Source organism: Lolium perenne, chromosome 4, assembly GCF_019359855.2.
Source record: "Lolium perenne isolate Kyuss_39 chromosome 4, Kyuss_2.0, whole genome shotgun sequence".
NCBI lineage: Eukaryota > Viridiplantae > Streptophyta > Magnoliopsida > Poales > Poaceae > Lolium > Lolium perenne.
Window position 1 is genome coordinate 287,469,401 of NC_067247.2, and position 12,980 is coordinate 287,482,380.

The following is a 12,980-nucleotide window of genomic DNA, read 5'->3' on the forward strand; positions in this document are numbered from 1 at the left end:
CCATGGAGTTGTCTTGCTCAGGTAAACAACATAGAGCTATGCCGTGCTATGTGCTTCTGTTACTCCTAAAAATGCATACCATCTGAACCTTTTCCCCTTTACAGCCATTTAACTGCACTAGATAGAAACCAATAAGTTCCTTTCATATCAGTTCGAACAATTACCGCATTGGTATTCAAACCATTTACCAACAATTATTCACAAAAGTGGCTGTAGTTTAGTGGTGAGAATTCCACGTTGTGGCCGTGGAGACCTGGGCTCGAATCCCAGCAGCCACATTTTCATTTTTTTATTTTTTCCAAAATAAAGCTTGAGCATATTCTGGAGGGAAGCCACATATCAACAATCTGGGACCAAAAATGTCCGGTTGGCCACTTCCCACTTGTAACCTGTAAGCTACGATTTGCTGAACTTCTCAGCACATTTTCATATTTTTTTTCTTTTTTCCAAAATAAATCTTGAGCATTTTCTGGAGGGAAGCCACATCTCAACAATCTGGGACCAAAAATGCCCGGTTGGCCACTTGTAACCTGTAAGCTACGATTTGTTGAACTTCTCAGCACATCTTCATATTTTTTTCGTTTTCGAAAATAAATCTTGAGCATATTCTTTAGGGCAGGCACATCTCGATAATTTGGGACCAAAAATGCCTGGTTGGCCAGTTGTAAGAGCATCTCCAGTCGCATCCCTCAAATGACGTCCGACTAAAGCGTCGGATTGGTCGTTTGGGGGACGTCCGGACGAAATTTGCGTTTGGAGGAGGTCCCTTTTCCAACCACGTCCCCCAAACGCGACCTCCAAACAAAAAGCAAGTGTAAAAGTCGTGTCCGGCGTCCCTGATAGAGCCTCTATACATAGGGGATGGGCTAGGGACGCTGGACAACATTTGGGGGAGGTCCGGACCGAAGCGACCTTTGGGGCACGCGACTGGGACATTTTTTTGGCCTACGTCCCACAAATCCCTTTGGGGGACGCGACTAGAGATGCTCTTATCCTTAACTACGATTTGTTTAACTTCTCAGCTTTTTTCATTCTCGAAAATAAATCTTGACCACAGACACATCTCATATTCTTGAGCACAAAACAATAATTTGGGACCAAAAATGCCCACACTTTTTCATTTTCGAAAATAAATCTTGAGCATATTCTTGAGCACAGCCACATCTCGATAATTTGGGACTGAAAATGCCCGGTTGGCTAGTTATAACCCGTAGACTACGATTTGCTAACCTTCTCATAGTATTTTTTTATTCTCGAAAATAAATCTTGAGCATATTCTTGAGCACGGACACATCTCATATTCTTGAGCACATGCACATCTCGATAATTTGGGACCAAAAATGCCCGGTTGGCCTTGTAAGTTGTAACTTGTAGACTACGATTTGCTAAACTTATGCAGCAGGTTACCTGCTTTCAACAGAAACGACATGACCTATATGGCAATCCATAATAAGAGGTAAAGTTATTTCTCCTACGAAGTTGTTGTGAAATATAAGCATGCAAGAAGTTACGGAGCTCTTTGGCAAATACTAAACACTCATGCACATACACATCTCGACTATTTGGGACCAAATATGCCCGGTTCGCCAGTTGTAACATGTCGACTACGATTTGCATAAACTTATGCAGAAACAGGATCTATATGGCAATCCATCATAAGAGGTACAAAAATTTCTCCTATGCCAAGTTGTTGTGAAATATAAACAGACAATAAATTACGGAGCTCCTTGGCAAATACTAAACACAAGATATCGGTTTATAATAAAATAGTAATTGGATGCTTAAAAGCCTTCTTTTAGATCGGATGCTTAAAAGCCTATGAGCTGTTTTTTGCTCATTGCTAATAAACTCGTTTTAGCGATTATTACTGTCATATTTACAAAATATTTTGTTCAAATAAATGAATATATAAAATTAATTGAAATCCATGTCCATGATAATCCAGTTGGACGTGCATGACATTAGAACAATGAGGTGCACTAACATAGCTGCTATAAATGAAAATAAGTGAATTGTTACCAGATCTTACTCAAACCACAAAAGCATGCAACATACCCATGTGAAGTGCTGAAAGGCAAATAGCCAGGACACCAGTCGTCTTAAGCTGGAGCCTGGAGGATCAGTTGTGGTATATAAACTATAAACACCAACAGGTAATCAGCTAAGTGATCTGAGTACCAGTACCTTGACACGCTTACAGCTCCCTAGCCCCTATTTCTCCCTACATCATCACCCATACCACATCCCTGGTAACAGAGCATCAAGAGGCCTACCATCAGAACCAGATCAATAGAAGATAAAATCGGAACAGTCTTCAAAATTGATAATGTTACACTGCTGGAAGAACCCCAGAATCAGCTGGACTTCAGTCAGTGCAATGAATTAGGAGCACAGGAAGTTACATTTGCGAGCGACCGATGCAATTTAGAGGTGATGAATACAAGTAAAAGACCAGACTAAAATTTGAACTAAACCAATAAAGAATATTGATGCATGCCAATTAGACAGATCATTAAGTTTTTCTAGGTCTGATTATATGAAGTGCCTCTACCTATCGTCCCTTTGAAGCTGATTCAGTTGGACTAATGTAGCATGTGGCAATCATACAATAGGATAATCTGTTAGATTAGGTTAGGTATGCAGATGAAGTCACGGTTCTGCAGAATAACTGTGTTCAATCTTGGATCTCTTGGTATTGTCAAGTGTTTTTAATTTACACCAAAAAAAATTACGCAATTCCCTCTTCCCGAGTGCTTCAGATTTCTCATTCCGCTTCTTGATATATTAACCATAATCATATCAGTTCCAGAGTTTGTGCTATCCAATTCAGCATAGTAGTTAATTTACTTCCTTTGATCCTAAGTCCTGACACAAAGTGAAACAACAACAGGAAAACTATACACCAAATTGAGATTTCAACTTCTCAGTGCATAAACGCCAAAATATGATAACAAACTTAATGAACAGCAATTTGCATCTATGCTGCGAATTAATTTGCCATTGAGTTGAATTGATCCTGTAGGGCGTAGGCAGACATCATAAAGTTGCAGCCGTGTTCAGTACTTAAACCATAGAGCAAAATACTCACCTTTGAAGTCAACCATAAGAAAAATGATTGGACGAAATCAAACCTTGTTATCCCAATAACACATATAACTAAACATTCAAATTGATTTTGGTGAAACCAATAATGAGGAGAATCGGCGGTTGTTCTCCAACCAACTGCATTAGCATGAACTTCACCCATACCACCAACACAGGCAACCAGATTCCAGAAGCCACTCTTTCATTTATCAATACAGTTTGTCCCTCAATTTTGAGCTTTATTGCATCCTATTGTCAATTGTGTCTTAAAACGCTTGAAACATCAGCAAGAATTCCAGTTCTTGTGAGTGCTGATCAGTGCAGACAACAATCTGGCAGAGCTACTGAGCAAAACACTCATGTTTGAAGTCAACCACAAGCTACCCAATTAGAAGAAAGCAAACCCTCTATCCTATGAAGGTTCCCTCAAGCTTTAATTGATAAGCCTCAAGGGTGAGCCGAAAACAGACCACCTGAACATTTCCCACACGGGCTTATTACACAGAGCTGGGCCTGAGAGGTGCTTTTACAGTCATTTACTTACAAGCTTTTTGTTCACAATATCCACTAGATAGTAAATCAAATAAGGTTCTTTCATGTCAGTTTGAAATTAGTACTGTAGAACAGATCATAATTTGAGCACAGCTGCATCTCAACCATTTGGGACCAACAATGCCCGGTTGGTAGGGACCAGTTGTAACCTGTAGACTACGATTTGCTGAAAATAATAAAATATGCAGCATGTTACCTGATTTGGGACCAAAAATGCCCGGTTGGCCAGTTGTAACCTGTAGACTACGATTTACTAAACTTCTGCAGCAGGTTACCTGGTTTCAACAGAAACGACATGACCTATATGGTAATCCATCATAAGAGCTAAAATTATTTCTCCTATGCCAAGTTGTTGTGAAATATTAAGCAGGCAAGAAGTTACGGAGCTCCTTGGCAAATACTAAACACTCATGCACAGACACATCATGACTATTTGGGACCAAATATGCCCGGTTGGCCAGTTGTAACCTGTAGACTACGTTTTGCTAAACTTATGCAGAAACGACAGGACCTATATGGCAATCCATCATAAGAGGTAAAGAAATTTCTCCTATGCCAAGTTGTTGTGAAATATAAGCAGACAATAAATTACGGAGCTCCTTGGCAAATACTACTGAACACAAGATATCGGTTCATAATAAAATAGTAATTGGACGCTTAAAAGCCTATGAGCTGTTTTTTGCTCATTGTTAATAAACTCGTTTTAGCGACTATTACAGTCATATTTACAAACTATTTTGTTAAAGTAAATGAATGTATAAAACTAATTGGAAATCCATGTCCATGATAATCCAGTTGGACGTGCATGACATTAGAGACACCGTTATTTTCGGGCGTTTGCTGAAACACACCGCCTGATTATGTCTTTGCCAGGTACCATTACAATTCTTTGGCACATTTGCCAGAACACACCGTCTGGCTTAAAACGGAAAGTTTTGCCCTCTTCAAAACCAGTCATCACAGTCAAAAGTGCAAAACTTTCCGTTTTTAGTCAGGTGGTGTGTTCTGGCAAATATGACACAGAATTTTAATGGTACCTGGCAAAGACACAATCGAGCGGTGTGTTTTGGCAAACACCACAAAATAACGGTGTCCTGAAGCAAATTTTCCCGAAGAACAATGAGGTGCACTAACATAGCAGCTATAAATGAATATAAGTGAATTGTTACCAGATCTTACTCAAACCACAAAAGCATGCCACATACCCATGTGAAGTGCTGAAAGGCAAACAGCCAGGACACCAGTTTTCTTGAGCTGGAGCCTGGAGGATCAATTGTGGTATAAACTAAAAACACCAACAGGTAATCAGTTAAGTGATCTGAGTACCAGTACCTTGACACGCTTACACTCCCTAGCCGCTACTTCTCCCCACATCATCACCCATACCACATCCCTGGTAGCAGAGCATCAAGAGGCCTACCATCAGAACCATTACCAGATCAATAGAAGATAAAATCCGGACAGTCTTCAAAATTCATAAAAGTTGCTGAACATTGCTTCGGATTGCCCATTCAGCGTCATGATATATACTATCATATATTAGCCCACAATCACATCAGTTCAAAAGTTTGTGCTACCCAATTCAGCACAGTTAGTTAATGTACTTCCTTTGATATTGAGACACAGCGAAAAGCCGAAAACTACTGCAGGAAAACTATACACCAAATTGAGATTCTAGTTTCAACTTCCTAGTAGTACAAATGCCAAACTATGATAAAAAAAAACTTGATGAACAGCATTGTGCATCTATGCTGCAAATTAATTTGTCATGGAGTAGTTTTAATCCTTACTCAAACCACTAAAAAGCATACCTCTTTGGTCACGGCAGTTTAAGTTACTAATGGGCCTTTCTTGGTTGACTTGTTCTGAGAACTGCGTGATTTGGTTGCGAGAATAGCACCTGCAGGTTCCCTCAAGCTTAAATTGATAAGCCTCAAGGGTGAGCTGAAAACAGACCACCTGAACATTTACCCTACAGGGGCTTATTACACAGAGCTGGGACTGGGAGATGCTTTTACAGCCATTTACTTACAAGCTTTTTTGTTCACAAGGTCAACCAAATAGTAAATCAAATAAGGTTCTTTCATGTCAGTTTGAAATTAGTAGAACAGTTCATAATTTGAGCACACCTGCATCTCAACCATTTGGGCCAGTTGTAACCTGTAGACTATGATTTTCTGAAAATAATAAAATATGCAGCATGTTAACTGATTTCAACAGGAATGACAGCCCCTATATGGCAGTCCATGAGAGGTAGATTCTTTCTCCTATACCAAGTTGTTGCGACATATAAGCAGGCATGAAATTATGGAGCTCCATGGCAAACAGTAAACACAAGATATCAGATTATAAGAAAATAGTTTTTTTCTTAAAACTAGGTGTTTTTTGTTCATTGCTAATACACTCATTTTAGTGATTACTGGCAGACTTATAAACTATTTTGTTCATGTAAATGAAGACTATTTTTTCATAATAATCCAGTTGGACGTGCGTGACATTAAAACCATGAGGTGCACTTACTTAGCTGCTAGATATGAAAAGAAGTAAAATAATTACCAGACCTTACTAAATACTAACCATTAGAGCTTACTATAAACCCACTGTAAGCGCAAGTTAGGAGCACTAGAAGTTACTTTTGTGAAGGCGTGTTGGAATTTAGAGGTGACGAGATAAAAACAAAATATCAGACTAACTAGACTATGAACGAAACCACTAAGGAGTATGGACAGATGAAGCATGCCAATTAGAGAGCTCATCATGTTTTATATGGCTGATATAGTATATGAATTGCATCTATATATTATTCCTTTGAAGCTGATTCAATTAGACTAATGTAGCACACAGCAATCAAAATAGATAAGCTAATCTGGTAGCTCAGGTATGGTATGCCGATCAAGTCACTAATTCTGCAGAATAAGTGCACTGAATTTTGAACCTCGTGGTATGGTCAATTTCATGTGATGTTTTTAATTTACAGAATTCATGCTTCCATGTGCTTCTGACTGTGCATTCCATGCTGTGCTATATTAGCCCAGAATCATATCAGTTCCAAAGTTTCTGCAACCCAGTTCAGCACCCTTAGTTAATCTAGTTCATTTGATATTGACGCAAAGTAAGAACAACAGCAGGAAAATTACAGAAAAGAGAAGATATGGTGACAAACTTGATGGCACAACCTTGTTAACTGTATTGCTGCAAATTAAAGTTATGGGGCGTGGTATAAGTGCTTCTGTTATTCCTAGGAAAAACATACCATCTGAAATTCTTTTTCCCTCCAGAGGCATGTTACACAAAGCCACAGCGCTGAACATAGGACATGCTCTTACAGAGTTACAGCTAACTACACTAGATAGGAAAGCAGTAAGTTTCTTTCATTTCAGTTTGAAACAATTATTACAGTTCGTACATAATCTTTAGCATAACAAAAGTGGCTGTAGTTTAGTGGTGAGAATTCCACGTTGTGGCCGTGGAGACCTGGGCTCGAATCCCAGCAGCCACATCTATCTTTCTTTTTTTCATTCTCGAAAAGAAAAAAAAAATCTCAAGCAGACACATCTTGACAATTTGGGACCAAAAATGCCCAGTTAGCCACTTGTAACTAGGGTTTGCTAAACTTATGCAGCAGGTTGCCTGATGCTAAATTTATGCAGCAGGTTGCCCGATACCAACAAACATGACATCTATCTTTCTTTTTTTCATTCTCGAAAAGAAAAAAAAATCTCAAGCAGACACATCTTGACAATTTGGGACCAAAAATGCCCAGTTAGCCACTTGTAACTAGGGTTTGCTAAACTTATGCAGCAGGTTGCCTGATGCTAAATTTATGCAGCAGGTTGCCCGATACCAACAAACATGACATCTATCTTTCTTTTTTTCATTCTCGAAAAGAAAAAAAAATCTCAAGCAGACACATCTTGACAATTTGGGACCAAAAATGCCCAGTTAGCCACTTGTAACATGTATACTAGGGTTTGCTAAACTTATGCAGCAGGTTGCCTGATGCCAGTTGTAACATGTAGACTACGGTTTGCTAAATTTATGCAGCAGGTTGCCCGATACCAACAAACATGACAGCACCTATATGATGGCAGTCCATCTGTCCTTTTTTCATTCTCTGTTTATTTTTTTGAGCAGACACATCTTGACAATTTGGGACCAAAAATGACCGGTTGGCCAGTTGCAACCTGTAGACTATGTTTGGTAAACTTATGCAGCAGGTTGCCTGATACCAACAAAAGTGGCAGCACCTATATGGCAATCCATCATGAAAGGATAAGTTGTGGTATAAACTATAAACACCAACAGGTAATCAGCTAACTGATCTGAGTACCAGTACCTTGACAAGCTTACTCCCTAGTCCCTACTTTTCCCTAGGTCACCCATACCACATCCCTGGTAGCAGAGCGGCAAGAGTCCTACCATCAGAATCAGCTCAATAGAAGATCAAAACCTGAACAGTCTTCATAATATATAATGGTATAATATATATATATGCTGTTAATGGCAACCATGGCTGGAAGAACCATAGAATCAGCTTCTCTTCAGTCAGTGCAAGGAGTTAGGAGCACAAGAAGTTACTTTCGTGAGCGACTGTTGCAATTTAGAGGTGACGAATAAAAACAAAGGACCAGACTAAACTTTGAACCAAACCAATAGAAAATATCGAGGCATGCTAATTAGACAGCTCATTATGTTTTATGGATTGCCTATACGTATCATTCCTATGAAGCTGATTCAGTTGGACTAATGTAGCATTTTTTTTGGCAATAATACAGATAATCTAGTCTGGTAGTAGCTTAGGTAAGGTATGCAGATCAAGTCACTGATTCTGGAGAATAACTGTACTCCATCTTGGATCTCTTGGTATTGCCAAGTCCATATCATGCTTTTAAGTTACAGCATTCCCTCTTCAACGGTGCTTCGGAATGCCCATTCCACAGATATATTATCCCACAATCATATCAGTTAAAAATTCTGTGCAACCCAATTCAGCGCTGTTGGTTAATTGAGATTCTCGTTTCAGTTCTCTAGTATAAACGCCAAATTATGATAGCAAACTGAATGAACAGCATTGTGCATCTATGAGGCAAATTAATTTACCATGGAGTTGTATTGATCCTACAGGCAGACATGATATGTGATTGCACTACAGAGCAAAACAGTCATGTTTAAAGTATACCATAAGTTACGCAATTGGAAGACAGCAAACCCTTTTATTACCCCAACAATTAACACACACAGCAAGACATTCCAATTGATTTTGGTGAAATAAATCTTGAGCAGCATCAGCAGTTGTTCCCAACCAAATGCACGAGCATAAATATTTCACCCGTACCACCAACAATCCAACATCCAGATTCCAGGTGCCACTCTTTTCATTTATCGATATACAGTGTTTCGCCTCAATTTTGAGCTTTATCCTATTGTCAACTGTGTTGTATACCTCGAGGTTTTCAGCAAGAGTTCCAGTTCTTGTGCGTGCTGATGAGCGCCGACAGCAATCCGGCGGACGCCGTGAGCGTGGAACTACCGAGCAGCCCCTTCCCGTCGGTGACGTCCCCTAGCGCCATGAAGGCGTCCGCCACGTCTTGCACAACGGACAGCCGCTTCAGCAGCAGCTTCCCCTGAAGCGTCCGCAGCGCCTCGTCCTCCTCCTCCCCGCGAACCTCCTTGTTGAGCCGCAATGTCTTGATGGAAGACTCCATCTTGGCCATTTCTTTCAGTTTAATGGTGATGGAGCCGACGTAGCCGAGCAGCTCGGCCCAGGCGCTGAGGCGCTGGAGGCGCGGGAGGAGGTGCGCGGGCAGGAGGCCGGCCTTGGCGAGCCAGACGAACTGCTCGAGGAAGTAGTAGACGCCCTCGCCGCCGTAGGCGAGGAGCACGAGGGGCGGAGCGGCGGCGGCGGCGCGGAAGGCGTTGACGTCCTGCACGAACTTGCCGAGCCGGAAGGCCTTGCGGCTGAGCCCGACGCTGGACTCGAAGGACTTGAGCCGCGCGGAGGCGGCGGGGGGTAGCGGAGGCCCCGCGGCGAGCGCGAGGCGCGCGGCGTAGCGCGAGATCTTGAGCAGCTTGTCGACGCCGTCGCGGCGGGCCAGGTAGGCCTCCAGGTGGGCCAGGAAGTCCCGCGGAGGCGCGCGCGCGGCGGCGGCGGCCTTGCGGGTCCGAGGGTCGGAGACGGAGGCCATGGCGGGGCGGGCGCCGGGGCCGGAGCAACGGCTGTCGATCGGGTCGTGCGTACCGGTGGTTGCGTGAATGATGCGGGCAAGCTGCCTGTCGTGCAGAGTCGTCGTAGGATTTCGTTTGGTTTCGGTTCGAGTCGACGACGGACAGGGCAAGGAGGAGGAGGAGGAGGAATGATTGGACTGGCGACGGGGCCCATGTGCAGGTGTGAGAACTCGACTGGGCACGGCGATTTACACAAAAATAACTCAAAAGTGAAAGAAAATCACAGACTCACCCTCCGGCGAAACTATTTCACCAATCTAACCTTTTTGTATGGCGCCCCTCCCACGGGCGCCACACATGCCCATGTGGCGCCCCTCCTGCCGGCGCCACTGTCCCAGCCGACTTGGCCCCCTCGCCGCTGAGCTGGTGCGCCCATCCGACGTGGCAGCATGTGTGGCGCCCCTCCCAACGGCGCCACACATGCCAACTTATATCATGTTTTCGGTCGAAAACATCCAGGGGCTCCGGAACGTCTAGGACTTAGCCGTTTTGCGAGGCTCGATGTGTGGCGCCGATGCCACGGGCGCCACACATCTACTTAAGTGTGGCGCCCGCGCCCGCGCCCAGCCCGACCCTCTCTTTCTCTTCTTTCTCTCCTTTCTTTCTCTGCTCCAACCGCCGCCGCCGCCCGCCTCCCCTTCGGCCCCCCCACCAAATCGACCAAGGAATCGTCAGATCTATCCGGCCAACTCCTTCCTCCTCCATTCCTCAAGGTATTCCCCTTCGATTCCCTCCGATTCATCCACTATTGTTGGTGGATTTGGTAGATTTGGGTATGAACCCTAGACATGGAAATTCATGTTGGTGGATTTAGATATGAACCATTGATATGTTAGTGCATTTGGCTCTGAACCTAGCAAGATTTGGATATGTTGGTGGATTTGGATATGAACCCTAGATTTGTTGGAACCCTAGATATGAAATTTTACATGTATGTGTTGAAATGGCTATGTATGTGTTGAAATGGGTATGTAAGTGTTGAATGTGTATGTGTAGGAACCCTAGATATGTTAGTGGATTTGGATATGAACCCTAGATTTGGATATGTTGGTGGATTTGGATATGAACCCTAGATTTGTTGGAACCCTAGATATAAAATGGCTATGTATGTGTTCAAATTCTATGTATGTATGTCTTGAAATGTCTAATATTTGCTTAGCAAATGCATTCAAATGTGTTACATATGCCTAGTATTCTTGATGGAATAACTCATATTTGTTAGGAATGCCTAGATATGAATGTATGTGTGATGGCTTATTTGGATATATTCTCATGTATGTGTTGCTCATATTTGGTATGAATGGCTCATAATATGTTGTATTTGTGTAAACATGTAGGATGGTGTGGCTCCTGGATGAAGAGTACGACAGGGAACACCGGGCTGTTCATATGACGGAGAGGACAACGGATCTTCACCCTTTGAAGATTCGTTACCATGGCACAGTGGATATACCGTATGACGAGAGGTACACGGAGTTCATCCAGCCTACCGGTCTTATGCCGTTCATATCCCTTGTAAGCCGTGGGGGGCCGAACATGAACCCCTCGGCAATCACCGCCCTTGTCGACCGGTGGAGGCCGGAGACTCACACCTTCCACTTGAGGGCCGGCGAGATGGCCCCTACTCTCCAGGATGTTTCCATGATCCTTGGACTACCTATTCAGGGCGAGCCACTGTGTATGAACACAGCTTCTGATGGGTGGCGCCAGCAGATGGAGGTGCTTATTGGCAGGGCTCCTCCGCCGCCAGCAGATCCAAAGAAGAGAGCTCCCGCCGGCGCGTCTTTCTCTTGGATCAGGACTAACTTTGCAGAATGCCCGGAAGAGGCCGACGAGGACACTCGGAGGACGTACGCCCATGTGTACTTATGGTATATGATTTCGAGGACTCTCTTTCCTGACAGTGGGGGGAAGCTGGCCCATTGGTGTTGGCTGAAGGCGCACGGTGTTGGATAACCGGTGGAGTTGGGGAACAACGGGACTTGCCTACCTCTACCGGCAGGTGATGATTTGCTCTATGTACTATTTTCCTATAGTAGTGTGCTAGACAAAGTACTAACCAAATGTCTTATGTGCGCAGTTGGACGAAGCTTGTCGCAGGACTGGGAGCGGCGGTATTGGTGGATGCATGCTCCTACTTTCCGTATGGAGCTGGGACCACCTATCAGTTGGGCGTCCCAGGGTACTCAACGAGAGGCCATGGCCTCATCACCCGAACAACCCTGATCGGGAGCCCACTTGGGCATACCTTTGGGACAATGTCTCGGAGATGACGAGCGATCCAATGGTCATGTACAGGCAGTACACTGCGGAGTTGGACACTCTTACCGCTGAGCAGGTAACCGATCACTCTTTTGCAATCCTAGTTTTCATTGATTCTACTGGCATGTTCTAAATTCTGAGATATTTGTATGCTGCAGGTGGAATGGGAGCCATATGGTAGCTACTACCATATTGGCTCGGGGATGGCTGACCTCAACCACAAGTGCACGGAGGAGGCGCGGTTCTGGCGTATGCGCTGCCCACTCATATGCATGTGGCTTGTTGAACAACACCAGCCGCAAAGAGTGATGAGACAGTTTGGGCTGTATCAGGAGTGCCCACCTCACTGGCAAGACACGGACAAGGCGCTTCATAGGTAAACTTCTGGAATCATGCGATGGAAGATTCTTCATAGAAGAGGTACAAACTAACTTGTTGATTCTTGCAGGCTTGATAGACAGCGGCAGAGGAAGATCACAAATTGGCCAGTTCATCATAGCGGCCACGTCGCAGCGTTCCTACACTGTTTGGAAGCGACACGGAATGCTGGCCCTGAGCAGATTGTGCCTCACGACTTCGCCGCTTTCAACAACTACCTCGAGTGGTTCCATGAGAACACGCGTATCGAGTTAGTTAAGCACGCGTATCCTGAGGAGATCTTGGACGATCCCATCCAGTTCGATGAGGTTGGGCAAAGCCAGCACGACACCTTTGCTCGCAGAGGGAGATCGACTTCTATTGCTTCCGAGCTAAACTTCGTGGTAATGGATTCTCTCACTAACTAGTACATCATCTACATTGCCATTTGCTCGCTTCAATTGTGTAATGCTATGTTTGTCACAGCGGGAGGAGATCCA

The 12,980-nt window shown here is 43.8% G+C and overlaps 1 protein-coding gene and 2 non-coding genes across 3 annotated transcripts; 2 read left to right on the top strand and 1 right to left on the bottom strand.

Moving 5' to 3' along the window:
* Positions 1-206: 206 nt before the first annotated feature.
* Positions 207-278, top strand: TRNAH-GUG (transfer RNA histidin (anticodon GUG)). Its single transcript has one exon. It is a non-coding gene; the product is annotated as a tRNA-His (tRNA).
* Positions 279-7,063: 6,785 nt separating this feature from the next.
* Positions 7,064-7,135, top strand: TRNAH-GUG (transfer RNA histidin (anticodon GUG)). Its single transcript has one exon. It is a non-coding gene; the product is annotated as a tRNA-His (tRNA).
* A 1,729-nt stretch (positions 7,136-8,864) lies between these two features.
* On the bottom strand, positions 8,865-9,947 carry LOC127295678 (peroxisomal membrane protein 11-3). The gene has a single exon (XM_051325672.2). It carries the CDS (start codon positions 9,819-9,821, stop codon positions 9,090-9,092), a length of 732 nt encoding a protein of 243 aa, XP_051181632.1. The 5' UTR covers positions 9,822-9,947; the 3' UTR covers positions 8,865-9,089.
* Between the last annotated feature and the right edge of the window lie 3,033 nt (positions 9,948-12,980).